The 27,902-nt window shown below is 33.3% G+C and overlaps 1 protein-coding gene across 4 annotated transcripts in view; it reads left to right on the top strand.

The window, feature by feature from the left end:
- The window catches only part of LOC143240973 (uncharacterized), an 82,976-nt gene that overhangs the window by 15,170 nt on the left and 39,904 nt on the right, over positions 1 to 27,902 (top strand). Inside the window, exons 1-3 of one of the 4 annotated variants that reach the window (XM_076484319.1) lie at positions 12,913 to 13,043; positions 14,587 to 14,722; positions 23,701 to 23,862. In XM_076484319.1, coding sequence (XP_076340434.1) covers positions 14,599 to 14,722; positions 23,701 to 23,862 — 286 coding nt within the window. In that variant the 5' untranslated portion in view covers positions 12,913 to 13,043; positions 14,587 to 14,598. Of the gene's footprint in view, positions 1 to 12,912; positions 13,044 to 13,194; positions 13,342 to 14,586; positions 14,723 to 18,245; positions 18,340 to 23,700; positions 23,863 to 27,902 lie in introns of those variants that run through there. The other 3 variants (XM_076484318.1, XM_076484320.1, XR_013022115.1) reach the window with 3 other exon arrangements.

Genomic DNA, 27,902 nt, shown 5'->3' with positions numbered 1-27,902 from the left:
CTTGATCATAATAGATTTTTATTTCTGAACCTAGTGTGATATTCATGTTAAAAAAGAACTTTACTATTCACTCAGTTTGTTACTTTACATAACAGTTATAAAGAAATAAATTAACGCTATACTTTGATTTACTTTCTGTATGGATACTTGGGGAAATATTAGTAGCACTTGAAGAGTAAACATAGCCACAGAATATATATGTTGCTTTTCATCAGTGAACTTCTAAACATTAAATTGATTGCAAATACAGCACCACTTTTTGTGCATTTAGTTGTGTCCATGCACAGAAGTTCAGGCAGTATAACTTTGATCCTTTCTAATGAATAAAAAAACTTATGTGTGGCTTAGTAAATTTATTTTTCACTAATGAACTTTTTCTAAACAAATCTATTTTAGTATCCTCATTGCTGTCGGTTTCAACATCTCGCTCTTCCCTACATAATAAATGGGTCATTTCTTATTTTGCTGCACAAATGCTACTAGAAGTTAACTGCTCACATTATCACAGTTAACAACACAATGTTCTAGTGTAACTTCTGTCATTTTGTCACTGACATCTGGTGTGTTATCTTCATCATCAATGTTTGGAACCTCCTCATCATTTTATATGTCACACTCTTGAGGCAGAATAGTATAGTCTTCTTTGATAAGTCTGTTTCTAGTTTAGGATTCTTTTTAGTCTTAGTTCTTTTCTTAAGTCTATTACATTCTTCTGTTTTAACACAAGCAATAATTGCCTCTTGTTTTTCCTTGATTGGTTTTTTGTAACACCTAAAAATATATCGAATATTTCTGTTAACTCTCAAGTCCATTCATAATGGTTTTTCAATTGTTTTTAAAATTAGCAAAAGTCAAAGAAATTTATTATGTGAGTAAATTTTTTCTTACCTTTGGATAACCAAAAAGGCATTTAGGAGTTATAAAACCAGCCTGAGGGGAGGCAGGATCATTCATCTGTGTGCTCTTGTTTGATATATCTGTAGATGCCTCCAGTGATGCGGGTACCATTTTGGTACATTTGTAGAAGAGCTAGGTGTGTTGGTATTAGGCTCTTAGGAAGATGAGGGTTCCATACGTGGTTTTAGAATGGGACATTTTAGACACAGGTGATGGCATAAATGCATTTTTACCAAACATATTTTGGTCAAATGGAAATATTCCTGCTACTTTGAAACCAGCCAAAATGTTGCTTGGGGTGCCTGCCTTTATCCATGCCTCTCCAAGTAGTTGCCTACTCTCATAGATAGTGAGAGGTTTTACTTGATTTTTCATCTTTCACTTATTATCAACATTTTATTACCCTTTCATAGGACCAAATACTGTATGATCTAATGATTCAGTTTTATGGCTTGTGTGAGAGCAGAACCCTATTTTGTTTTCTCAAGATGCCTGGTATGGATATTAAAACTTGAATTAAAATAAAGTACAGATCAGCATTTCAACTTTATTAGGTCACCTTCAGGTTAACTTTGAGGTTAATGTTTGTTTAGTTGAGAATACATTTTTCTTTCACGTGGGTTTCTCATCATCATGGAACCCTATTTTCTTTAGCATATTCTAATGCAGGGATAGAAATATGGCTTCTGTGATTGTCCATTGGTAGACAATTTGTGTGTCTTTTGATGATTGTGAATGTTGCAGAAGTGATGCATAACTTTGAGAAAAAGTGTTGTTTGTCCAATCTAAAGCACTAGTGATCCTTCAGGTGAACTACTTAAAAAAGTGTCACAATAATTTGTTGTAAAAAAATACAAGTACAGAGTATTAATAGTACACTGCTGCTAGGGTTCAGCACACAGTCTACCTCACTCATGTGACATTATTTGATCATCTCATTTTATACTTTTGACACTAATTACTTTTGTTACTTTTTTCACTGTTGTAAATGCTTGCACCAATAATGTTTTTCTCTTTAATAATACTTTCAACACAGAAAACTTTGATACCATTGTAGGCATTTACTTGTGCAAATGAAGTTGACTCTGGAATTCTTACTGATAGTTGGGGATTTTGTTTTATGAATCCCTAAACCAGTTCTTTCCTACCATCTTGTTCGTTTTTCATTCTTTAGGAATTTTCATGTTGTTACACACAGTTATTTAATACACGAACTAACTTGCTCTTATTCGTGTTCAACCATGGAACATTTTAGACATGGAAAGTGTATATTGTGGGAGCACAAATTCTGGTTCAGTTGAAAACACTAGCAAATATTTGTAGTTGAATTTGAAGTTACATTTTGAATCTATTGACTTCAATATTCCTTTTTTGGTTGCAATGGACTTGCCCTCAGATGCAGCTTTTACTGCTTCGAGCATTCCTTTGTTTGGTGCTATGCCTTGATTTGTCTTTTTATATAGTCTCTGGGCATAATGTTAGTTTCTTGTAATCAAACAAAACCAAAATTAATAGCATTACTAGGCCTAGACCCAGTAAAGTATTTGAATTAGTCATTCATTTTCTGAATAAGGCCTTGGGTAGCATTGGGACACACTGTTCCACTTCATCCAAAGTTGAGGTATCAACAAAATTGTATCCATCCAGAGAACTCATAAAACTTCTCTGTCCCATAGAAAAAATAAGAAAAAGCTAATACCATCATAACAAGGTATCAAAGTTTGGACATGTAGTTAGACTATATGCTGAATAATGTGTCATTAAGAGAAACTCATTGGAAGTGACCAAAACTTTATATTTGTTGTAATTGCTTTCATTCCTCCTCTATAAATATAGATGAGCATGATCTATAATTATGTGTTATCTCTGATGTGATTGATTGAATAGATTCTGACCCAATTCTGCTGCTCCCCACTGTTGGGTAGTATTAAAAATATATATCATTGTACACATATTAGTTTGTTATAACTCAAAACAAGCTAAAACAATAGCAAATTAAACAAAAAATGCTGCATCAACTGAAAAGATCCGAGGGTACAAGCTACAATGTGGGATTATAAAATGTACCCTAGGTATTTGTGAGATACCTTACTATTGAATTAAGAATTCATTTGATAATACTGGTGAGATACCTTAATATTGTACACCAACTTAAAATGCATCATGGAATGCATACCAGTAATATGAAGACATATTGTTTACAGAAGAATTGAAATCAAAGATAAATTTAATTAAAGACAAGAAATGAAAATATACGATGAGATTACAACAATAAGATAGCTAAGAGTATAGAAGATATTTAATGATAAAATTAACTGAGCAAAAGCAAGGCAAAGAAGAGTATGTATAATTGAGGTAGAATAAAACATCAGTCTCAAAATAAAACACCTGAAACATCAATTCTCCAATACAAATAGGAAATCTTTCATGCCCTTCTTCTTCATTTTAAGACTTACAGCCAGGAATGTCTTTTGCTAGAAACTATGGAATAGAAGAACATATTTGGTCCAAACTTATTGTTACTACTTCTGTATCACCTGTTATTGAAGGATGTTTCTAAAGTAATCCAGCCAATCAACTACCAAATTCAGTTCCATAATTCAACTAACAATTCCACAATCTAACCTACTGTGGTGGGAAGTATCATGGGAGTGATATCAAACCTGTTTCATAATCATTTCCAGAGTAAATGGGTGTTAAAGTGAACAAGCCATTCAGCATACTACCCATCTAAAAGGGTCACTTTGACAACACTAAGAGACATTAGAAATGTAAAGCATTGGTAGCTGCCTTATCAAATAGGTATGGACAGTTGCAGCATAAAGATGTATCTAGAATAAAGTACCAGAAATGGTACAGAAGAAAGAAGACACTTTAGAAGGAACTTGGGAAAGATTTAAAATGATTAATTCAGATATTAATATTAAATGATAAATTTGTTGGCATGTGACCAAATTACACTGCACAACAATTTTTTTGAAAAGTTTTGCTTCCTGAAAAGTTTTTGCTGATTGTGACAGGTACCTGGTGGGTATGCACAAATATAGTTTTGGTTTTGCTTCATCACGTAGGAACTCTGAGAAATAGACAGTTAACTGTTTACTGGCAATAACGTATTTAACTGCATTTATGTTTCTAATATGCTATTAAGTTCAACATAATTAAAAGTGTTTTTCTCCTGATTTTCGTTTGTATTCAATATTCGGTGCAGTACGTTGCAGTATCCAACAGTAGTCAGCAAGCATTGACGGATTCAAGTTGCCCTGATATCGTTTATCCATTGTAGCAATGTCCTGGTGAAACCTTTCACCATGTTCATCACTGACAGCACTGAGCTTTGCTTTCTATAGTACTTTGTATGGCCAAGCTGCATTCCCAGTAACAAAGCAACAACCTTCAGATCTCCACAGATATTCCAGTTGTACTTGCTGTACTGGATGTGCTTCAGCAACATTTCCATATTCTCGTAGGTTTCTTTCATGTGTGCTGCATAGCCAACAGGTATTGAAAGGTGAACGTTGTCATTGTGTAACAGAACAGCTTTGAGGCTTAACATTGATGAATCAATAAAGAGATGCTACTCTTGTGGGTCATGGTCACAACCCAGAGCAGAGAACAATCCTTCGATGTTAACACAGAAACAGAGACTGTCAACTTGTGCAAAGAATTTGGTTATATCATCTTGGCGGCTTCAAAAAACAGAAATTTTCATACCTGGTGACAGGAAACACCATTTCTGCAGTCTTGAACCCAGTAATTTGGCTTTTGCTGTTGACAGACCCAAATCTCTGATAAGATCGTTTAATTCTGACTGTGTTATGAGATATGGATCACCTGAGGAGCATGGTTCAAAATCCATATCAATGTCACTGCCAGTTCCCTGCATTGCAGTTTCTTTATCTTGTTCGTTTAAGGCCCATTCCTCTGGTGGTTTCGGAATTGGAAGACTGTCGTCATGTGGCATGAGTCTCATTGCTGAAGGCAGATTAGGATATTCAATTGACATCTTGGTTTTGGCAGAGATACCAGACACATTAATCAAACAGAAGTAACAGTCCATCACATGGTCTTTCTGTTCTTGCCATATCATCGGGACAGCAAATGGCATTGTCTTTCGAGTGCCTCTAAGCCAAGCTCTCAGACAGACAGCATATGTTGCACAACAAATGTGAGGTGCCCCTTCCTGGTCTTGATCACCAATTTTACAGCCGAAATACAGATGATATGCTTTCTTCACAAGAGCAGTCATTGAGCATCTCTGATGAACAAGCATATACTCGCCATAAATATAGCAGAATGTATCGGGGCTGTTATGACATTGACAAGACATATTGACCAACTTCTGTTGTCCTGTAAAACGTCTATAACATCTAACTTGTTACAGTGCTATTGAGGCAATGCTATACTTTGAAACAATATGTACACACTATAAGGTGTATATTAATCCAATGAGCAGCATCTGTGTATGCAAGCCACTTTTGTAGCCTGCTGAGACAGTGTCAAGCTGGCTCCTACCTGCCCAGGCACCATACTTCCACAGAATAGCTTCCAACCTAGCCTGATTTCATGCCTGGATGTGCCCAGACTGCACAAAACATTGTTCATACGTCTCTTACAGAAATGAAAATTTTTGGACACAAATATAAGAAAAAGCATGACAAAACTGAAGATTTCGATGAAACAGTACGTGATGGGCAAATTTGGATGTGATTTTCGTGATCAGCAACCAAAAGTCTATAACGAACACCCAATAGTGTTCAAGAAGCAAAAACTTTGTTGTGCAGTGTTAGAGATGTCATAAAGGAAGGGGTATGAGAATCAAAATAGGTTTATATCTTTAAATGAAGCTCTGTAATTAGCAATGGAACTTCAATTCATCAAATTTGCAAGTAATCAACTTGTGGCATCATCTGAAAATTAAAGAAGTAATAAAACCAATGGTATTTTAACATTAGCTCTTCCTGTCGATAGTACTGAAGAACTGAAAATATTAGTGAGACAAGGTGGTAAACATAAAAGGAATGATGCTGCTCCTATAGCTTTAAGTTTTTCCTGATTTGTTAAAGAATGCTTTCAAATTGCTTCAAATGATGGAAACAAAAAATGGTGGACACAGTTCCTGCAAAAAGAAGGAAGTTACCATTGCAGTAGAAAACTTTACTTTGCTTAAATGATTTGTGTTTGTGTTATTGAAATAAAGGCAGAGTAACATTTGGAAACTGAGTTCACTCATGCTAGGTTAGGCAAACTTCAAATAGAACGAAAGTTTATGGCGAGAAACCTTCTTAGAACTACATGCTAATTTCTGTGAAGGAGGTTGAATTTTCAAAAAGAATGAGGATGGTGGTCATTGCATTATCAGGAAGTTTAATACTCATATCAGGAACTATTTTCAATATTTCCTTATCTAGTGACTGTATTTTAGTAGAACTGAATTCCATGTCATGTTCTAAGAATTGATTATTTCAAGAGCACTCTTGGGAATGAAGAATAAATATGTTATACTTAACTTTACCCAGGAAAACTTACATTTGGTTGTTGTAGAATTAAAGATAGCTACAATGTTAATGGTAATAAGACTGGATTCCAGAAAGGTGGCTGTACAATTCATGCCATAAGAAAAGTTAAATAACATGTTAGAGGATGATCCTCATGGTGTACTGAAAGAATTGGCAATGTGGTGTATCCTTTTAGGATATGTATTCTAACCCAAATGCTTTCCAATTTTATCATCTTTGGAAGTATGTTAAGAAAAGAACCATTTGGGGAATTTAACTTGCTTTAGAAGCCCGGAGTTTCTGTGAAAACTACTTCCAAAGGATGATAAAGCTTGTAGTAATGATTGGATTCATTTAGCCACCTCCCAGAAGAACTAACCCATCAACAGTATGGCTAGTGAAAATAAGAGATGAGGTACATGCATGCAGTCTGTCTATCATAGACCTTTGAATAAAAAACATTGTTTTATTTTTTCAATTACAATTTTTGTGAGAGTTCACAGGGGAGAGAAGAGATGCTATATTTGTTATGAACTGGAGCAAGTTACAAATGAATGCAAGTCTGTCATCAACAACCAAAATCAGAAACTTTAACATAAAGTAGCTAGAATTACTTACAAAAATGATTCTAGCAGGGAACAAGAAAAAATTAATAATTACCTTGTATGTTGTTGCCAGAGGAAAAAGAATAAAGAAAACCCATCAGATTCACCAAAAGAAGGAAGTGATATTTCTATTATTGAACAGTACACAACTGATGTTTAGTTCAAGTTACTACATGGATCAACATTGCCAGTAATGACTGGAACACCTGACAAACAGTGAGAAGTGCCAAAGAACCACAACATGCCAGTAGGTGAAAGACAAGATACCGAGTGCAGGAGTGAAAATCAGTCAAGCATATGATGGGCCAGATGTATCTGTGTGTGTGTGTGAACTGATGGAACATGAAAAAGTTCCAAGTAGCAAGAATAAAGGTTGACATTCCATACTACATGGGAAAGCTTGAGGCAATCTGTACAAAGGCACCCATTTTTGATTTAGTCATTGATAATACACCAGGCAATAGAGGTATGGAGGAACAAAATAAAAAGAAGACTGATGAGGCAGATGCAGTCATCAGTAGAGATATAGGGAAAAATGCAAGCATGACATTAAGTTTTGAAAGGTGACAACCCAAATGAGAATTGAGGGCTCAGTATGGCCAGGAAGTTAGGGCCTTTAACACACAATCTGAAGGTTGTGGGTTCAAATCCCTACTCCACCAAATATTTTGCACTTTCATCTGTGGTGGAATTATTATATAATGGTCAACCCTACTATTCATTGAAAAAAAGAGTAGCCCAAGTGTGGGCAATGGGTGGTAAGAACTAGCTGCCTTTTCTCTAGTCTTTCACTGCTAAACTATAAATAGCTAGTGCAGATCCCTCGTGTAGCTTTATGCAAAATCTAACAACAAACTACGAATTGAAGTAAGCACCAGAGAATGACTCTTCACTACAGAAACTTTAAAATTATGCCTAGAAAAAAGTTGAGCAAAAGATAAAGGACAATGAGACCTGCAGAGTAGAGGACCAGAGTGGACTGCTGTACTGGATCTATCAAGATGGTTTTACAGATTATGCAGGTTGTTTGACATGTGCCGAAGGACAGTGCCTAAAGTGAAAGTGGCACTTGGTGAGATGTCTTATGAAAATCATTCTACAGAGTTGCTATGAGTTTAATTAGACCACTTGCATGTGTATCTAGCAAGAACATGTGGACAGTAGTCAACTATTACACATTACCATAAGCCATAGCACTGCCACAAATACAGACTGAGAGAGTAGCAGTAGTTCTCCTGAAAGTGTTTTGCATAGTAGACTTTCCAAATTTACCTCACAACTGATGCAAGATATGTGCAAACTCACCACTACTAGACAGCTCTTTGCCACCCTGTATAGCCTTAAATGTAATTAACTTTGTAGTCACCCTGTAATGTGTGTGCTGAAAAAATGTACCAAAAGACACCACGTGACTGGTCATATACCTGTATGTACTGTGTATGTGCTAAAAATATACAGCCCTGGGTGTAATGGACTTCGTTGTTACCATATACAGCCCTGGATGTGATGAACTTTGTGAGTAAACAATCTGAAGAAGATGTACCAAAAGTCACCATGTACCTGTAAGTAAGCTGAGTGCTGAAAAAGATGTACCAAAAGACACCATGTGACTGGTACAGATACCTGTACATAGTGCATGTGTGATAAAGATGTACCAAAAGACATTGCCTGCAAGTAATGTGTGTTCTGAAGAAAATGTGCCTAAAGACACCACGTGACTGGGACAAGTACTTGTAAGTAATGTGTGTCCTAATGATGTACCAAAAGACACCATGTGACTGGGACAGGTATCTGTAAGTAATGAGTGTGCTGAAGATGTACCAAAAGAAACCACATGACTGATACAGATACCTGCATGTAGTATGAGTATGCTAAAGTGGTACCTATAGACACCACATGACTGGTACAGATACTTGAAAGAAATGTTTGCTTACCAAGAAGTTCTATAAATGAGTAAAGGATTTTCACCTTGTTTTGACAGGAGAATTATACAAGGCATGATGCAGATTGAAATAGATGTTTATAGGAAAAGAGTCACGAGTGAGTAATACCAGTATGTGTTAGACCTCAGAAACTGATGGGAAAAGAAGTGTTATCTAGGTTGGGAGAGTTCGTATGTGACTCAAAGCTGTCAGAAGTACTTTTATGACAAGAAGGCCAAGGATTGACATTTGAAGGTTGGACAGAATGTCTTAGTTCTGCTTATCTCAGACAACAAACTTACCCTGCAAAGGAAAAGATAATTGCAGTGCAGAAATTAGCCAATAGAATAGACTACAAGATGAAAGTGAAAAAGAAGACCAAGATCTATCATGCCAATTTGTTAAATCCTTACCAAATGTCTCATGTTATGAAAGACATTATCAAGCAAGAAGTCAGGCAAGAATAGAAGCTGGAGTCATTGAACCTTTGAATTCAGCTTTCTGTTCACCAATGGTAATCATGAAGAAGAGGGTTGGCTCAAGCTGCTTCTGCAGAGATTATCACAATCTGAACCATGTGACAAAATTTGATTTGGAATTTATAAGCAATCCAGAGGCTATCATGTGGAACTAAATGGGATAAAATTCTTTACCAAGATTGGCCTCAGTAAAGTTATTGACATACTCTGATGGAGACAGAATATAAAGAGAAGACAGCTTTTGTGACACTAGATGAGTGCTATCAGTTTACAATAATGTTAGGTTAGTCAATTCGATAGTGACATTCAACTGTATGATTAGGAAGATGTTTCACAAATCTAGCTAGATTTAGTGCTGTCATTCATCCTAACAGATGAGTTTCTGTTAAGTTGGGCAGCCACCAGATCGTCATGGAAGAGGAGGAGCTAATACTAATACAAGATGAACCAGTTCCAACATCTAAGCAACAAGTCAGTTCCTTATTGGGGTTAGCGAGGTATTTTAGGAAGTTCGTTCCAAACTACGTTAAAGTTGTACCACTAACCAACCTAACCGAGAAAGAGATCTGAACAAGATGAAATGGAAACAACCACAGCAGGTATGACTCCAAAACTTGAAAAACAAGTTAGTTAATTAGACAAACCTTATTAAAAAACTGTTCATTATTGAGTCTGATGCATCCCACATTGGAATTGGAGCAGTACTTTTGCAAACACATAAAAATCAATTGTTTCCTATAATGTACAACAATAAAAAGCTGTTGAGTAGTGAGGACTATTCTATGATTGATGAAGAGTGTCTGGCGATCCTATTCGTCCTTGGAAGTTACAGAAATATCGCAAACAAAATAGTTCATCATCCAGATGGACCATCTATTTCTTTCATACATTCAGAGATGCAAAATTGACAGTGAAAGGATAATGAGATGTGTGCTGCACCTCCAGAACCACTAGTTACTCATTAAGGTGATAAAGGGGGCTGCAAATGTTGGTGCAAATTGTATGAGTAGACATTAAGCATTAACATTAAATTGTTTAAGTTTAGCGTGAGCATTATGATTTAGAAGGTTTACATAGTGTGGGTGTATGCCACACACCTAAAGTATACCATACTTTGTTATGTTTAGAATAGATATTTTGTGGTTAATTTGTTTATGTAATGATTTAAGAATCATATATTGTGTGGTTCGTTCGTTATGAATTGATGATTGTTCACAATAATCAAATTATTGTATCATGTGGGTAGTACTTTCTTAATTTCTTGTTTATTTAATTGAGTATTTTGCTTCAAAGTATCTATTATTGTATGGTACATATTAGACCCCTGACAGATTATAAACACATTTTGAAGAATCGTAGTTTAATTTTTGTTATAGATTGTATTATCTAGAGTTTAGCAACAAACAGTGTATAGAGTTTAGCGATAAAGAGTGTATAATGGTCATTTTTTAGAGTGAAATTATCACAGATTGTATTATAATAATCAAGAAAATGTGATCCGTAGTTTAGTGATAAAGAGTGTATAATGGCGAATTTTGAAGTGAAATTATTACAGGTTTTATTGTAATAATAGACCAGAGAAAAAACGCATCTTGTTCTAAAGTAACTTAGCCACACTTGTATTCTCAAAATTGCTGGTATGGGTATTAGAACTTTGATTAAAATAAAGTACAGAACAATGTTTTGACCTTCTTAGGCCTTATTCAGGTCAACAAAGAAAGTTTGCAACTGTAGTGAGTTTCTCGCTATCACAAATTACTATCCAGACTTTGTAGACTTTGGTGAATAAGAGTAAATTATATAGTTCTGGATACAACTGTGGTAACCAACAGTAGAACAAACAATTATATACATGTTTAAGTTATTTTTACTATTTTCCATTTTAAAACAATCTGACTGTGCTCCTGTTTGTTTACAGTTAAGATTTATCACCAACAAGTTACAGACACCTATTGTAAAGGATTTGCCTGTACAAAACCTGACAATTACTCTTTTTGGAAAACCTAAAGATCCCCCCCTATTTTATTCCATTACTTTGCAGCATTGAGAAGAAACGCAGGGGATGTTTCTTTTTGATTTTTAAGTTCAGAAATGAATAATCAAAATAATATATTATGTAAATATCCACCAATTTCCTGAAAATTAATATAGGTAACAATGACAATTCTTTCGTAAAACAGCATTTTAAGGATTTTTCAGTAGTGGGGCAAACTTTCAATAAGGGTCTGAAACTTTTCTGGAGTCCATTATTTAAATCTACAAATTATAATAAATATCATTTGTAAGCAAAATGTCAATATATGAGGAGCTTTCTTACAGTTGCCCCCAGTGGTATAAGGTATGTCTGCATACTTACAACGGTAGAAACTGGGTTTCAATACCCGTGGTTAGCAGCACACAAATAGCCCTTTGTGTAACTTTGTGTTTAACTAGAAACAAACAAACAAATCTTACAGTCTGTATAAGAATTATGGTTAAGAGCCCATTGAATAAACGTTCTACAAGTTTATTCTACAAATGTTACATCAAAATATATTACCTCAGTCTCAAATTTTCCTTTGTTTGTCTTTTAGAATTTCGTGCAAAGCTACTTGAGGGCTATCTGTAATAGCTGTCCCTAATTTAGAAGTGTAAGACTGGAGGGAAGGCAACTAGTCATCACCACCCACTGCTAACTCTTGGGCTACTCTTTTTACCAACGAATAATGGGATTGACCGAAACATTATAATGCCCCCACGGCTGAAAGGGCGAGCATGTTTGGTGCAACGGGGATTTGAAACCGCGACCCTCAGATTACAAATCGAACGCCTTAATCCACCTAGCCATGCTGGGTCTAATTTTTCCTTTAGTTGTGGGGTAGAAATGAGAGCCCACTGGGGGATATGACCCGCTACTTGATCTGTCAAAAAACGCACTTCCTCATCTAATTTAGCAGTGATTGATTAGAGGAAAGAAAGGATAACAGAGATTTTAACATATCAAGCATGAAAATTCAATTATATGTGTTTTCTGATCATTTCTATTGTCTTATGTTCCCTTATAAATAAAGAGCAAATTTTTCGATTCATTCATTACTTTAGTATTTTGCTTAATTAAGTGGAATGGGTTCAAGCATTCCATATCATTAATTAAGTATAATGTTTTTCATCTTTGTCAGCAAAGTAGCATTTTTGCAAATGTCTATGGCCTGGCTTGGCCAAGCGTGTTAAGGCGTTCGACTTGTAATCCCAGGGTTGTGGGTTCAAATTTTGGTCGCACCAAACATGCTTGTCCTTTCAGCCATGGGGGGCATTATAATGTTACGGTCAATCCCACTGTTCGTTGGTAAAAGAGTAGCCCAAGAGTTGGCGGTGGGTAGTAATGACTAGCTGCTTTCCCTCTAGTCTTACACTGCTAAATTAGGGACGGCTAGCATAGATAGCCCTCGAGTAGCTGTGTGCAAATTTCAAAACAAATCAAATGTCTATAAAATAAAGGGATTAAGAGAAATGACTATTTATGAATGTTCATGGTTATTTTAAATTTAAAATTATAAATCTAAAATTTGTCAAAAATGAATAAGCAGACATGAAATATGTTAATTGAAACAACAATACTGTATCTATTAATTAGTGGGAGGAAAATGCACCGTAGATATTCGTGTAAGCACAAATTTAAAATCATAGGTATTTTATAAGGTATTTTAGGCTTAGTTTATCGCTGTCTTTTTAAAAAATTTAAACATTTAATATAGACTAAACTTTTTATCCAATATGAACTACGTAATTAGTAAAAAGAAATCTTCATATGTCTATGGGTTGTAAGTCTCTTTTACTTTACCATATAGTGACTAAATTAATTTTTGTATGTGAACAATATTATGACATTTATTCTGGTTTTCTACTTTCTATTCTACCCAAGTCGAATCCAATCATACAGATTATCCTTGCAACTTAACATGTAATTGTAATTACTGTTATTTATGCTAGTTAATCTTACTAGTATTTATCAGTTACATATATTTTGTAAGATATTGTAAGTAATATTAGTGTTAGTTATTGTTGTTATATCATTTTACTATTGCTTATTTTATTTTGTAAAAGCGATTTTATCCATGTACTTGCTTCAATCCTTAAATAACAGTTTCTGTTTTTCACTTTCTGTTGTGAGTTAGTAAAATATTATCACAAATTAATAGTATTATTACAATATTATTAGTTAACTACTAGTACTTCTTCAGGTTCAACTAGTAGTAGTAGTATCTTCTAAGTTCTATAATGTGTTCTGAAAGTCACTGTGCAGTTTTGTTAATAAATATATAAATGCAGAGTGACTTTCCAAACACCCCATAGTACTACCGTGTTTCTCCGATAATAAGACCTACTCATAAAATAAGACCTAGTGTGATTTTTGGGGATAGTTTTAATATAAGCCCTACCCTTAAAATAAGCCCTAGTTAAGAGTGGCAGGAAGAGGAAAGAAATAAAAAAAAATTAATTTATTAATTAGTTTAATAGTTAGTTAATTAGTTTGTTTAAGTATTAATCAGTTAGTTTAATAGTTTAATAATAGTTTATTTTAAATGGTTAGTTTAATAGTTTTACTTTGTAACTTCATTTTTTTAATATATCAAAATAAGACATCCCACGAAAATAAGCCCTAGTGTCATATTTTGGAGTGAAAATTAATATAAGCCCTGTCTTTTTTTCGGAGAAACACGGTAGATATTCTTAACACCGTTACAGTGTAAAACTGTGATGTTAATCTTTGCCACTTACCATGGTTTTCCATTTCAGCAATTTGTCACCACTGTAACTCAAACTACCCACATGGCAGGTATTAAATTTGAAAAAAAATAAAAAATGAAATAGAGTAAAACTAAAAGTAAAACAAAATGCTGCTATAATCAAGGTGGAACAAAGAAATTATTTTATTTCTAAAATAACTACAGAAATCCAAAACTAAACTTCCAAACAACTGAAATTCCAATTTTGTTATTTGCAAAGTAAAAAGAAATGTTATTAGACATGTTCCTAGCCTGGGCCTGATACAAATTTTAGTGAACTCTACCACATAAATATCCATATTAAATTAATATATACTTCAATAACTAAAGTGTAATATATTTGGAATATTTATGAAGGATGTAACTTCTATTTCTTAACTTATTTCTCAATAGTCTAAATGAAAACGTTTTTTGTACAGAACATAAAGGTGATGTTTCTATGTAACATGGAAGTGTTAAAGATAAAGATTGAATCCTTTTTTGATGAGAAGCAGGATGATTTATTGGATATCAAACTGATGAAAAAGGAAAATGAAACATTCACAATAACTAATAGTAAGTTATATATATATATATTTGGAATTTTAATGTTTTATGTACTTCACAGCATGATAGTTTGAATTTCATCTGTTTTAATTTAACAGTGTGCTTGAATTTTCTATCATTAATTGGAATTTTCTTTCTTTTTTACATGACTTTATTCCTGTTCCAGAGATTTATATCAGTAAGTAGAACTAGACTGCTTTTTCTTGGTTAGTTTGGTCCTTGTCAAAAACAGGAATTCATTGACACTTGTAAACTTAAACTATACCTCATTCATTTTTTATACAGAATTTATGGTTTTTAATGTTGCATAATCAGGCACAGTTGTAGGATGGGGATTGTGGACCTTAACAATGTTTTACAAATTTAGTGTTTGTTTTTTTAATGTTGTATAAGCAGACACAGATCTAGGATGGGCTGTAGACCTCTCAGTTTTTTGGAAATTAATACCTGTTTATTTGTGATGTATAATAAGGCATCGATATAGGAGAAGGTTTGTGGATCTTGACTGTGTTTTCAGGAATAAATATATTTTTTTATATAAGCAAGTGCATATCCTGGACCCTTCCGAGCTCCATTCACTTTCAAACATTAATTGCATTATTTAATATTCCATTAACAGACATGAACCTTCAGATTACATCCTATTCTTCTACCTATTCTGTTTTAGAAATAAAGCACCCTCCTTTTTTCAGAAATTAATAAGAAAACAGACAATCATTCTTACATTAATTATCATATAATATTAAAAAAAGATGTCTGTTTTTATTTGATTTGTATATTATTTACCACTAAAGATTTCTTTTCAGGTTGTTTAAAGTTCAGCATAACTAAATGCTACAGCAATCTGGTTGTGATCTCAGACAGTAACTGATTATTTCTAAGGAAATAAAACAGTGTTGTTATTATCAGAGACTTTTCCAGTTAACATAGCATAATATTTAGGGACATCAAAGGACCTGTTGATTTATCTCGGCTGTCTCACCCTCTAAACTAAACTGTTATAAATTTTATAAAAAAAATTTAATGCCAAATCTTATCATTCTTATAGTTATCAAGCATTTTCTTAACCTTTCAGCTATGGGCTGGGTGATATGTCTTGGCTTTTTGTTGTGGACTAGTATCTTATAAAATACAGTCACGTTTAAATTATTATACATTATATATGTTTAAAGATTATTACTGTTTAGAAAAAGTTCTTAAACATATTTTGCTTAAAAAATAGAACAGTAAGTAAAAAAGTACACTAATAAACATTTCTTCTTGTTATAACCTTCATACTCGGTTGTTAACCTTTAAGAAATTTTTTGCATGGAGAATGTGAAACAAAATAACTTTTTTAGGTTTTCATATGTACAGTTGAATAACCAAGAAATCATAAATAACTATATAAATAGCATAGAATTCCACTGTAATTTGTCAAGTTCAGTAACTTGTATTTGTGTCTAAGAAAATGAAATTTTGAGCAGACCAAAGACTCAACCTGCCTCCTCAAAGTTGTGTTTGGAAAGAACAAGTTGATGTACTAATACTTAAAAGGAGGTGAGAAGGCCATTATGAGCTTTTAATTGGTTATTTACATGTCATATATAGAGGTAAGTGCATATAAGGAAATATTCCCAACAATAGAAAGAGGTGCATGAGATTGAGTTTGATTCACTAAATATAGTGAATGCTCAGCAAACAGAAAAGGTAGGAGGTTTTTATTTTATATTCTAGCTTTTAAATATCGGTAATTTGAGTTCTTAATTCATACAAAACTATACTCTTTTTTATTTTGACATCACAAATATCTAATCTGAACCAGTTCTGTATTCAACATACCACACAACACAGAAAAATCAATGTTTAGGTGTATTTTTGTAATATATACTTTTCAATTAAGAAATTAAATAATGTATAATATAAAAATTTGAATTATAATTTAAAGTTTGTTACCAAACTTCATGACATACAATAGTAGTTCAGTAAAATTTTGAATATAAGTCTACCAGGCACAGTTGAGTGAATTGGATCAGCAATAGGGTGATATTTCTAAATGTGATCAACCCATTTTACTCTGGCTTGTTGTCATTACCACTTGTGACCTTTCTTTAAATCATCTAAGGAAGTGCAGAGTTCTTTTTTCTGAAAAACCTTTCAAAGCATACTTCTGTTGCCATGTTTATGGATGGTTTGAAATGAGATGCCTGTGTCTGCTCTGCCATAGTTTACTGTAGCAAGCAATTTCAGATATGTTTTCACTGTGGAATTATATGCCATTTCTTTTTCTATTGATTATATTGAAGCTAAGCAATAATTTGATATTGCAATCTTTAATGTGTTATACAGGTTACTTAACCTTTTTAGTCACAGCTGTCAAAAATCTTGGCAGCTGACCCTTGGTCTCATCATATTTTGTTCCAAAAATAAAACTAGTTGATTAAATTGTTTAAAGTTTGACAAAAATGTTCATAAATGTTTGTAGTTTTAGGAAAATAAAATATTTATTTTTTATTTGTTCAACCATTTCTAATAAAAGATGTTGTTTAATGTAGTTATTTGCACTTGGATTCTGAATAGTTTACCTGGAAGGATATTTTTATATGAAGTATAAAAGTACAATTCATTATCTTAAAATTTTCACATTTCATTTACATAATCTATGGAACCTCCTAAATGAATAACAAATGTTTTATGAAGTAAAAGTTTCTATCTTATTTTTTATTTCCTCTACCATATCACTAACTCTACTTATTATCATTAGTGTACACTGCAGTTAAATATTTAAAATTAACAAATGGACATATGTACATACCTTTTAGCTTTTCAGTGAAGTCTTTTGAAACTTGATTTTTTAATATGTTTGATTTTACATCTTTATCTTTGTGCTTGTATTTTATATTTAATTTTCCTTTCCAATTCTTTGCCTTTTTATTATTTTGCGAAACAAATCTCTGTACAGGTGTTGCCGTATAATTATAATAAATCGACACATTCAAAGCATCGGCTATCTTGTTTATACACTTGCATAATCCAGGCAATAACAAGTTAACTTTATAAAAAATCATTGAACCTTTTAAATTTGATTTTTAAAACACAAATAATACATAATTAAGTAAAATATAATAGGAAGACCTAAACATAATTTAACTGTCCCTCTAACTATAGTGTATTTAGGTAAGAAACCATATCAAGCTCATTACAATACCAAGTAGAGTTACATCTACTTTAATAGAAAAACTGTATCCTAATTGTGAAATAACCATCGGTGGGGTATAGTGTAAATTGAATCTAACAACTTGTATACATATACATATATACTTGTGTCTACTAATTATATGTACATTATAGATCTCAAGGCAAGGTATAGTTGGTGGGTGTGGCACCTGTCAAGGGTTGTAAAATTTATTGGTGATGAGAAACCCACTTGCAATAAAAATGTATCTCAGAAAAGCTGGTATGGGTATTAACACTTTTACTAATAAAGCAGAGAACAATGTTTCAACCTAGCAAGGTCAAAAGATTGTAAAATTTATTTTTGTTTCCCAGATAAACCTACTTTTGATATGATGTGCCAAGTGGGTCAAACACATCTACTTAGGATTTATATTGCCAGCTTCTATGACTAAAAGTTAACCACTTTCAAAGTGAGTATTTTTCACTTGGGCCACATTGGTGAGAAAACTGCAGTTTAAATACTTTTTTGATTGGTTTCCTTTGAAAAAAAAAAAGGAATTCTAACCTAGCTAGAATAAAAATTGAAATTATATACTCTAATTTCTATGTCTTGTACATGTATTAATAGTAAAATGGTTTAATTAAATTTTGAATGCAGTGTAATACCATACACAGAAAAGAAATTAAAAATGGCACCAAGACTATAGTGTAGAGTGTGAGATTTTATCCAGTTTTCTTGTATACTTCGAAAATGCTGACCCATTTTTCATTACAATACATCACTGTTTAGTTTTTCTGGATTTCTGGTTATTATCAGCATGATCTTACAACAATCATCTACTCTGGTGATGCCACAATTCTGTCTAATGTTTACTTCAGGTCTGTAATAAAGGCAAGGCTTCATGCCAGCTGGCAATTAATTTGGGGTGAAACATCACAACAAGCTTTTCCAGGTAAAGCCTTCTCTTGTTTAGCCATTGAATTTCCATAAGAATTGGAGGAAAAATATTCTCTTGTTGAGACTCCATATTGACAAGTTTTGTTAGTCACAAATTCTTTTTCAAGAAACTGATTTGCCAAAATGCAGCTTCAGTGATGTTAAGATGATAGTTCATCACATTATACTTTAGTTTTATCTATAAGAATACCAGAAAAGACACCATTTTAGAAGTACTTTTATCTCAGAATTTCCCGTGGTTATTATCAGCATGATTTTACAACAGTCATTTACTCTGGTGATGCCACAATACCTGAAAAAGCTTGTTGTGATGTTTCACCCCAAATTAATTGCCAGCTGGCATGAAGCCTTGCCTTTATTACAGACCTGAAGTAAACATTAGGCCAGTGACACTATCCAGATTGACCATGGCTTTTAGGATTTCCACCTGTTACTCTTCAGTTTAGTTTTTTTTTAAATGTGTCTTGATAAAAACAAAAAGATACTTTATGGTGTGTACCTACTTTTGTACAATTCTGTTTTATGTAGATAGTCTTGGTACTTTACTGAAGCAGGCAAATATTTCAATATTTTTACTTTAAATTTTGTTAAATAAGTTGTTATAGGTGCTTTCTGTAGAATAATGTCTTTTCTTTTTAAAGAAGAAAATAGTTATTGAGTGTTTCTTGTAGAATGGTTTCGTGTCTGTTTAAATAAGAAATTATTTGTTTTCACTGTAGGATAATTTATTGAATATTAAAATAAAAACCTAGTAAGTGGCTGTTTCCATAACAGCATTGGGTATACAGCCAATCAAAGAAAAAATTAGGCCTCTTCATCACAGATTCTCCTTTCAGTTTTGCATTCAATTAAATTTAAAGGAAAATCTGTAACATAGATATATGTAATCATTACCCACTTATAGTTGAACTGAGAAGTTCAAGACAGCAACAAGAGGCAAACAGTATCAAGTTGAGGATAAGATGGCCATGTGATGAAGATTATGGCTAATTAAACCTTTCACATTCCAGCCTCAGTGATCTCTTCCAGTGTATGACAGAAATGAGCAGGCAGGGACATGGTGAGAAGAGACCTGTAAAGACAATGGGAATTGAAAGTTCAGGAATAGTTAGCTAAAAAAATAAATTATCACATCCAATCTGTAAGTGCATTGAGAGGAAGAACAATTTTAAGGGATTAAGTCAGGAACAGGAAGCATGGAAGGAAGTCATGCATGCCACATAACATCTGAAAGCTTAAATAGGAAAAGGAAGGAAATTTGGATTTGAATGGGAGTACAAATGAGAAATTGAATGTATGGAACTCTTGTGTGAAAGCAAAACTATCTTTGCAAGCAGATGAAGTCTTGAGAGGGAAGAAACAATCAGAATAAAGTAAAATAGAAGTTGTATTGTGTAGAAAATGATATAAATCAAGGAAGAGCATGTCCAACCAATGACAACCACAAGCTAAAAGGAACAGAAAAATAGGTCTTCAAGGAATGATGGTATAGCAAAGTAGAAGGCAGAGGTAGAATAAGGATATACAAAACAACATTAAGATTCCAATCTAGTGAAGGTAGACAGAGGAGACACAAGGACTGAAATGAGAGAGAGAGAAGGAAGTGGAAACACACAGCAGGGGTGGAAAAGATGAAAGACCTATACCTTGTAATGGCTAATATAGAGAGACTAATATAAAGACCACCAACAAAAGATTTGATATTTCCTCTAATAAACCAACATGAATGAAATTAGAAAGACAGACTGGAAGAAAAGGCCATGTGTGAAGCTAAAATGTGGGAACATTTGGATGAAATACAGACAAATGAGGTTGGTGGAGGAAGAGATGATGGAAGTGGTGACTAAAGCAGTTTAAGTAAAGGAGCTAAGGCTGAACAGACCCAAATATGGTAATGAGAATTACCAAACATGGAGTGATTTGGATTATAAACAGATTTTGGGAAGGAGGTAGATAGGACGGTAGGTATAAAGGTAACACTTGGTCCAATCCTGACTGGAGGCATGAACCACCAAACCCAAAGGATGTGAAACTTGGGACCAAAACAGAGGCAGTTTGGTATTGAGGTGGGTGAAAAACACATCCAGGAAAGGAATAGCACACTGTGAATACAGCCATCAGAAGACCTGATGATCAATTGACAACTTCATGGTAAGAATCTTGTTAGGACAAGATAACCAATCATCAATAAGATTGAGAGCACCTGTTGATTACAGACCAATGAAAGAAGCTCTAACATTTAAAAACAAAGGGTACCATCAACAGGTCAGTCTATCATCAAATGATGCAATAGAGAACAGTTGAATTATCAGACTGGGTCATAACTGACTTGCCATGCAAAAATGAAAACAAGTTATCTAAAGCCAGACAAACTGGTAGGTGTTCCAGAAGTTTGATGTGAGATCCCTATTTGACCAGAGACCTCCTGAAAGTGTAAATATGTTCCAAAATGGTCAGAGAAACAAAGCTGTAGATCTGGTTGGGAAGTTGTAAGAGGAGCTCAAGTTGTGGTGTTGTTCCTGTCAAGCCACCAGGCAAAACTAAATAAAAGGGAGTGAGAAAGACTGATGAATTCCATATGTGGTTGACTGAAAAGGACTTAAAATCCACCCTAATGTTCTTTACGAATCACTATTACAAGAGTCCTAACTGTATTTCTTTGATTAACTAGCCCAACTCATGGTGGTGAACCTTCAATAGGTGAAACTGCAGTTCACAGCTGTGGGTATGGTAAAATAAAGAAAACTTTAGGCCTCTATGTCATGGATTCTTCTTTTAATTTTACCTTTGGTAAAAATAGAAAAAATTGGCAACATATATATATATGTAATCATTAAATATTTGGTCTTTTATATAAAGCATAATTATGATTTTGCTCTAACATTATGGAAATATCTAAATTATTTGAGGTTACTTTACTGATGATTGAAAAGAACTTAAAACCCCATTAATATGAGTGGGTAAGATTAACCTTTTCATTTTTTTACTTGTTGGTTCTCACTGTGTGGGAAGTGGTGCTCATCATGATGTACTTATCCCTACATCTACACTATGTGACCTTTAAGGTCTATAACATCCTCCATTAAGATAGGGTGTTTTGCAAGACCACTAGTATGTTTATCCTCATGGTATATTACATCATAAATATGCCTCTCCCAGACTGTACAAGTTTGTGGATTATCACGAGTAAAGGGAAGAAAAGGTTGTTGCCCATCCTTCTGTGCCTGGTTGAATACTTCAGGTTTGGCTTGCTCTTAAAAGTGGAGTTACATTGTTACCTGTTGCCCTTCCTCTGATGATACATTTCTCTGGACTCTCTATTCTTCACCTCTTCTAGTGCAGTGTGGGATTGCTCATTACTTAACAGCTACTGCCAATTGGTCCTCAGAGGCTTTCTCTTGAATATATTGAATTCCACTCAATTTAGTTGAGGGTGTTTGCTAGTGTAGGTGGTGTATACTCTCTAACCTTTGATCTGGTGAAGTGTTCCATATGCCATGTGATTATGGACTGGATGAAACCACCACATCCAGTTCAGTCCTTTGGCTAGGCACTCTCCATCATACTGCTACCAGGATGTCAATTCCTGAGTGTATTGGTACTGTTTGAAGCTGGATCAGCCAACACAAGTCCTCACATATGTTGTTGGGCATGGACTCTCTTTCTACCACAGATTGGATAATACATTCCTAGCATTTGAACTGCAGCTGACTCTCCATGTTGCATTTTACCTTCTTACCTTTGTTTGGATGTTGGGTTCTTGGGTGGCGAGTATTGATTGTGAACTAGGTCAGATTCATGGGTGAATATGGTTGAGGAGAGCTATTCCATTAATAACCTGGATGTTCCATTCCTAATGCTGATAGATTTTGGATTGTAGTTGATCCACCAATTATAGTCCGATATGCCCTAGTCATTCTGCATCATTTGTACATCCAGCTTCTTGGATGTGCTTCTTTCCACCTTTTTTTGTGACAGTTCTTCACTATGGGAGAAGAGTATACTTTATGAATGTTGTGTAGCCCTCTCAAATGAGGTTTCACACTTTATGGGCTCTTCTCAGATGTTTTCTGAAGATGCTTATCTAGGTAAATTTGCTATGTTAGTGTACATAAGGTATAATATTGAAAGTTAACATTTTTATACAGTGAAAATTTAGTTTGATAGATGATTGTTCCTGATCACCCTTCATATCAATTTTCCACATTTTGTGTTCTTCTTTTGTCTAATCTTAAAGTGAAGATTGGGTTTTACATTATAGAGGGAGCAATAAGAGGGTGTGTTGCATTCCTGTGGGTGGAGGTTGTTTCATGCTACAACACATCTGTGCCATGTGCAAACATGAGGAGGCAGATGGAAGTGGAAAATTAGTAGTAATCAAATTTTTTGTATATAGAAATTATTACTCATCAAGAAAAGCTATTTTGTAAGTTTGGCAAGTATCTATTAGAAAGACATTTTTGTGTATGAAAATGTTAAATTTCTTGCATGTACATTTTCAGTAAAATAATTTCTTGTCTGTTTAAATAGGAAAGTGGTTATTGGGCATTTCATGCATGATACCTTTTTGTGCATTTATATAAGAATGAAGTTATTGGGTGTTTCTTGTCTTAATGTCCTATCTGTGAATCCAGTATATGGAAGTGCAAACTAAGTATTTTCTTTTTGTTTTCTTTATCTATAGAATCAGACATTATAAATGTTATTTTCAACTAGTTTTAGCACTGTTTGCATGCATAAAGTTTCAAACATTAGGTTTATTAATTATCATGTTTTAAGCTAGTGAATTGTGAAGACAATACATAATGGTAACAATAGTTGTTTCAATAACCTTTTCACTGTGTTGTTTGATTTTTGAACACTTGTGTTCCAGTTAATACAGAACAACCCAGTGAACTGCTACAAGATGATGTTATTTCTATGTTCAGTTACAGTGATGATGAGGACCAGGATGGTTCACATTATAATGTTATGAATGTGAAAACAGAATTTGAATACCGAAGGGATATTGAATTTGAGTTAGAAAGAACACCTGGTAAGTACAGACACCACCTAAAAGTTAAGTTTCTATTTTCATATTTCCCATATAGACTGGATTGGTGTGACTAACCTTGTAACCGTAAAGTATGTATTTGCACACTTTAATTCTAATCTGCTTTGTATCTTTGTGAAAAATTGTAAGATTTCAATAGACATTGCACAAAATATCACATTTTAAGATAATACCTTTATTTTTCAGGCCATGAGGTTTTAGTGAGTTACATTTAAAATTCAATAACTTTTTCCACCTCAAGTACCCCTTGGACAGATGTGATTACAACTTGCTTGACAGTGAAGGTCATTGATGCAATAGAAATATGTTAAGTTCTTAAAAAACCTGGTAACCTTTTGTTAAAAGATTTTAAGCACCTTGTACATTATTTTAATTATGTCTTTCTAATGAAAATTTTATTTATCTTTTGTATTAACTAACACTCAAATTGTTAATAGTTTGATTGAAAAGTGATTTTTGTTTTAACTATAAAAATACTTTTCTTCATCTGCATAACTTCTAGAATCTTCAAAAAGATATCTAAAGTTTATTAAGGTAAATGGTTATATTTTTTCTCAGTTACTCTACCAATCACTTCTGATAACTGTTATCATCAGTGTACAATGAGATTATACAACTAAAATTAGGAAAGAGAATACCTTTTAATTTTTTCTATAATATCATTAGAGATATTCTTTTGGCTATATTCATATTATCAGGTTTTTGTTTTTTACTTTTGTGTAATTTTTTATATTCTATTTTCCTTCTTTGTTCTTCATCTGGGCACAAGACAGTGGTGCTTTTATGGCATATTATCATGTCACTGGCAGATATGTGCAACCCTTGGGAAAAATGTTTGTGCACCATTTAATATCAAAAGCCTTGTGAACTGATTCAAAATATGATGCATATTTAAAAAATGTTTAAATCTTTCAGTTATGCATTTTAAAATATACATAATTAACTAAAATATAAAAATAAGACCTAAAACACAGTTTAGACTGTATCTCTAAGTAGAATATATTTAGGTAAGAAACAACTTTAAGTGCTATAGTTGATCAAGCAGCCAACAGTACTACAGTCGGTTACATGAGATACATGATGACCAACGTGTACTAATTTGAAAATAAGTGTAAAATGAGTTCTTCTAATGATTACATATATACATGAGTATGTAACCCCAATAGAAAAATAACATTTTTAGTAAAATTGCTTAATCAGTGTTATTATTTGTGTACAAGATACATGTGATCTTTAATTATGAGATGGTATATTAAGAAACTTAAGTTACCATATACATTGTTGTACAACTAAAGTTTGAAATGTGTTTTTCTGCAAATTACATGAACCAATCATGATTGGTTAAAATACTTTATTATTATGATTAATGAATAAATATAACAAAGACATAGCTAATAACCCACAATTTAATAATATGTAAGTATTTAAGTTCTTGATTTTATAATTCAATAATTGTAAAATATCTTGAATTCCTCCTAGTATGAGAATTGACTGTTTTTTTCGCTATTCATCCCTTCTTCTCTAATTTATTTCCCATCCAGCTGAGAAGTAAATATGTTAATGTAAATTACTCATGATAACGTTGTCATTGCTCAGGCAAAGCATAATTTTCATAGCCTTCAGTCTTATATAAATACAGAGTAATAAAACAGAAAATCAGAGCTTGTTGCTATATCTTTCTGTCACATTCTCTTTTTCAGAAATTGCTAAGAAATCACACTGGTGTTTAATGTTATTTATAACCAGAGAAAAGCTAGAGTTTCAATGTATCAAATGACATATTATAGACATCTGCACAGAGATTTGTCTTCCAGCTTGTACTTTATTCCTACAGAAAATCCATCAGCAAACTTAGCTGAATTTCTAATGGCTCTTATTGCACACTTAGATAGCCTGAAAAATTCTAATAGTTACAGGACATTGTCTGCTTTTTGTCTATTATTTGTTCTTTGGTATATTATCTAATTAAATTAAACATTTTTAGATCAATGGTACCATTCTTATAAAAAAGTAGGGTTAAGTGTCATTGACAGTCGACAGCAAAAAATAAAACAAGAAGATCCAGGTAAGTACTTTATTTATTTATTGCTTGAAAAGTAAGTAAAATGTAAAAATTGGAAAACATTTAGGTTAAATTAGGTAAAATAGAAAGAAAATGTCAAAGAAGCACACTTACAAGTGGCTTGCTAGTATATTGTGAATTATGTAATTCATTAGGGTAACATAAGTTAGACATTCACTGAGTAATTTACAACTTTTAGGCATAAATATTTGTTAGGCATGGTTCAAAGAGAATAAAGCAGTTACATCTAAATATAAAAAATCTATAGTGTTATGAATTTAGAAATATTAGGATCAACAAATGTGATTTCATGCCCACAAAATTATGGAGTGAGACTGTTGAATGCTCCAAGTGCAAATTAAATTTCTTGTTAAAATTAAAATTACTTTATTCATTTGAAAATTCTCAAATTTCATTTGAGTAGTCTCTAAAATATTCTAAGTAAATATCCAATGTTTATTTTTTCATTAAATATTATATCTTAACTATGACTTACTCTACCCTAATTCTGTATTCAATCAGTATGTTTGACTGACTTTGATATCTTTTATAAAACATATCAAATAAATCTAAATTATCCTTTTTTTTCTTTTCTAAAATGACTGCAATGACAGTTAAAAATCATTCTAGAAAGAAAAGAAAATATAACAATGTTTACGGACAATAAGGGATCTATTAGTCTATCTCTGCTGTCCCTTCCTCTAAGCCAAACTAAAACTATTAAAAAAGAATTAAAGCCAGCCCTTATCATTCAGGCTTTCTTTTAAACTCACTCAAATATCCTGCCTCTACAACATCCGATGAGAACCCATTGCATAGGTCAACCACCCTGTTTAAAAAATAAAATTATCTTAGCAGAAGACAGCTTCTACCTTGCCTAAATTTGTATGTGTTCTCTATTTCTATAATTCTTGCATTAAGTGTGAAAAATGTTTATCCATGAATATTATCAATTCATTTTACAATCTTAACCAATTATATCCATCTCCTCTAACTTCTTTTTTCAAGAGAAAGCAATTTTTGGGATTTTAATTTTAATTTCTACTTTAATGATATTCCCTTCTTCTCGGGTAACATCATAGTAACCCTCCTATGAACCCTTTCTAACAATTCAGTGTCTTTTCTAAGATAAGGAGCCCAAGACTGAACACAATACTCCAAATGTGGCCTAACCAGTGTTATATATTAGGTTGTCCAGAAATATATGTCATTTTGAACTGCAAAATTTGAAAACGTATAAACCGGTGTTATAAAACATGCTCTAATCAAAGTAAGCACCATTTGCTTTGAAACGCTTTTGCCAACATGTAATGATGCTGTTTATACTACTGTTGTAGAAATTAAGAGTTTCTGTGGTCAAATAACTCTCTGAAAGCTTCTTCTGTAGCTGCCTGGTTTTTAAAGCATTTATTATTCAGAAAGTCATCAAAGTGCTTGAAAATCTATAGAGGAAAGGTCTGGGGAATAAGGTGGATGAGGCAGAACCTTGATTCCCAATTCATTCAATTTTAGGAGCATCATCCTTGACAGGTCTCATAACACCAATTTTGTTGATCTTCAGTCAGCTTATGCATAACCCAATTATCCAACTTTTTCTTCTTTCCACTTGTACTCGGTTGGTTGGAAGTGCTTGATTTGCTTATGCCTAGCTTTACTGCAAGCTCATGTACTGTTGTGCACGGATTTGTTTCAACTGTTTCCTTAATGTGTTTCCATCTAAAGGTGGCTTCCATCCACAACCTTGCTGGTCATCAAGACTTTCATCTCCATGTGGAAACCTTTGGAACCAATGTTGAACTTTACGTTCAGTAACAGATTCATGGCCAAATGCCTGGTTGATGTTCCATGTAGTTTTGGTAGCTTTTTGTCCAAGTTTGAAGATGTAGAGGAAAGTCCTTCTCGTCCATACTGCCTTGGAGGTTATGAAACTTACTGTGAGTAGAGTTGAAACAGCAAACAA

Source organism: Tachypleus tridentatus, chromosome 13 (assembly GCF_004210375.1).
Source record: "Tachypleus tridentatus isolate NWPU-2018 chromosome 13, ASM421037v1, whole genome shotgun sequence".
Taxonomy (NCBI): domain Eukaryota; kingdom Metazoa; phylum Arthropoda; class Merostomata; order Xiphosura; family Limulidae; genus Tachypleus; species Tachypleus tridentatus.
This window is presented reverse-complemented; position numbering and strand designations above follow the sequence as displayed.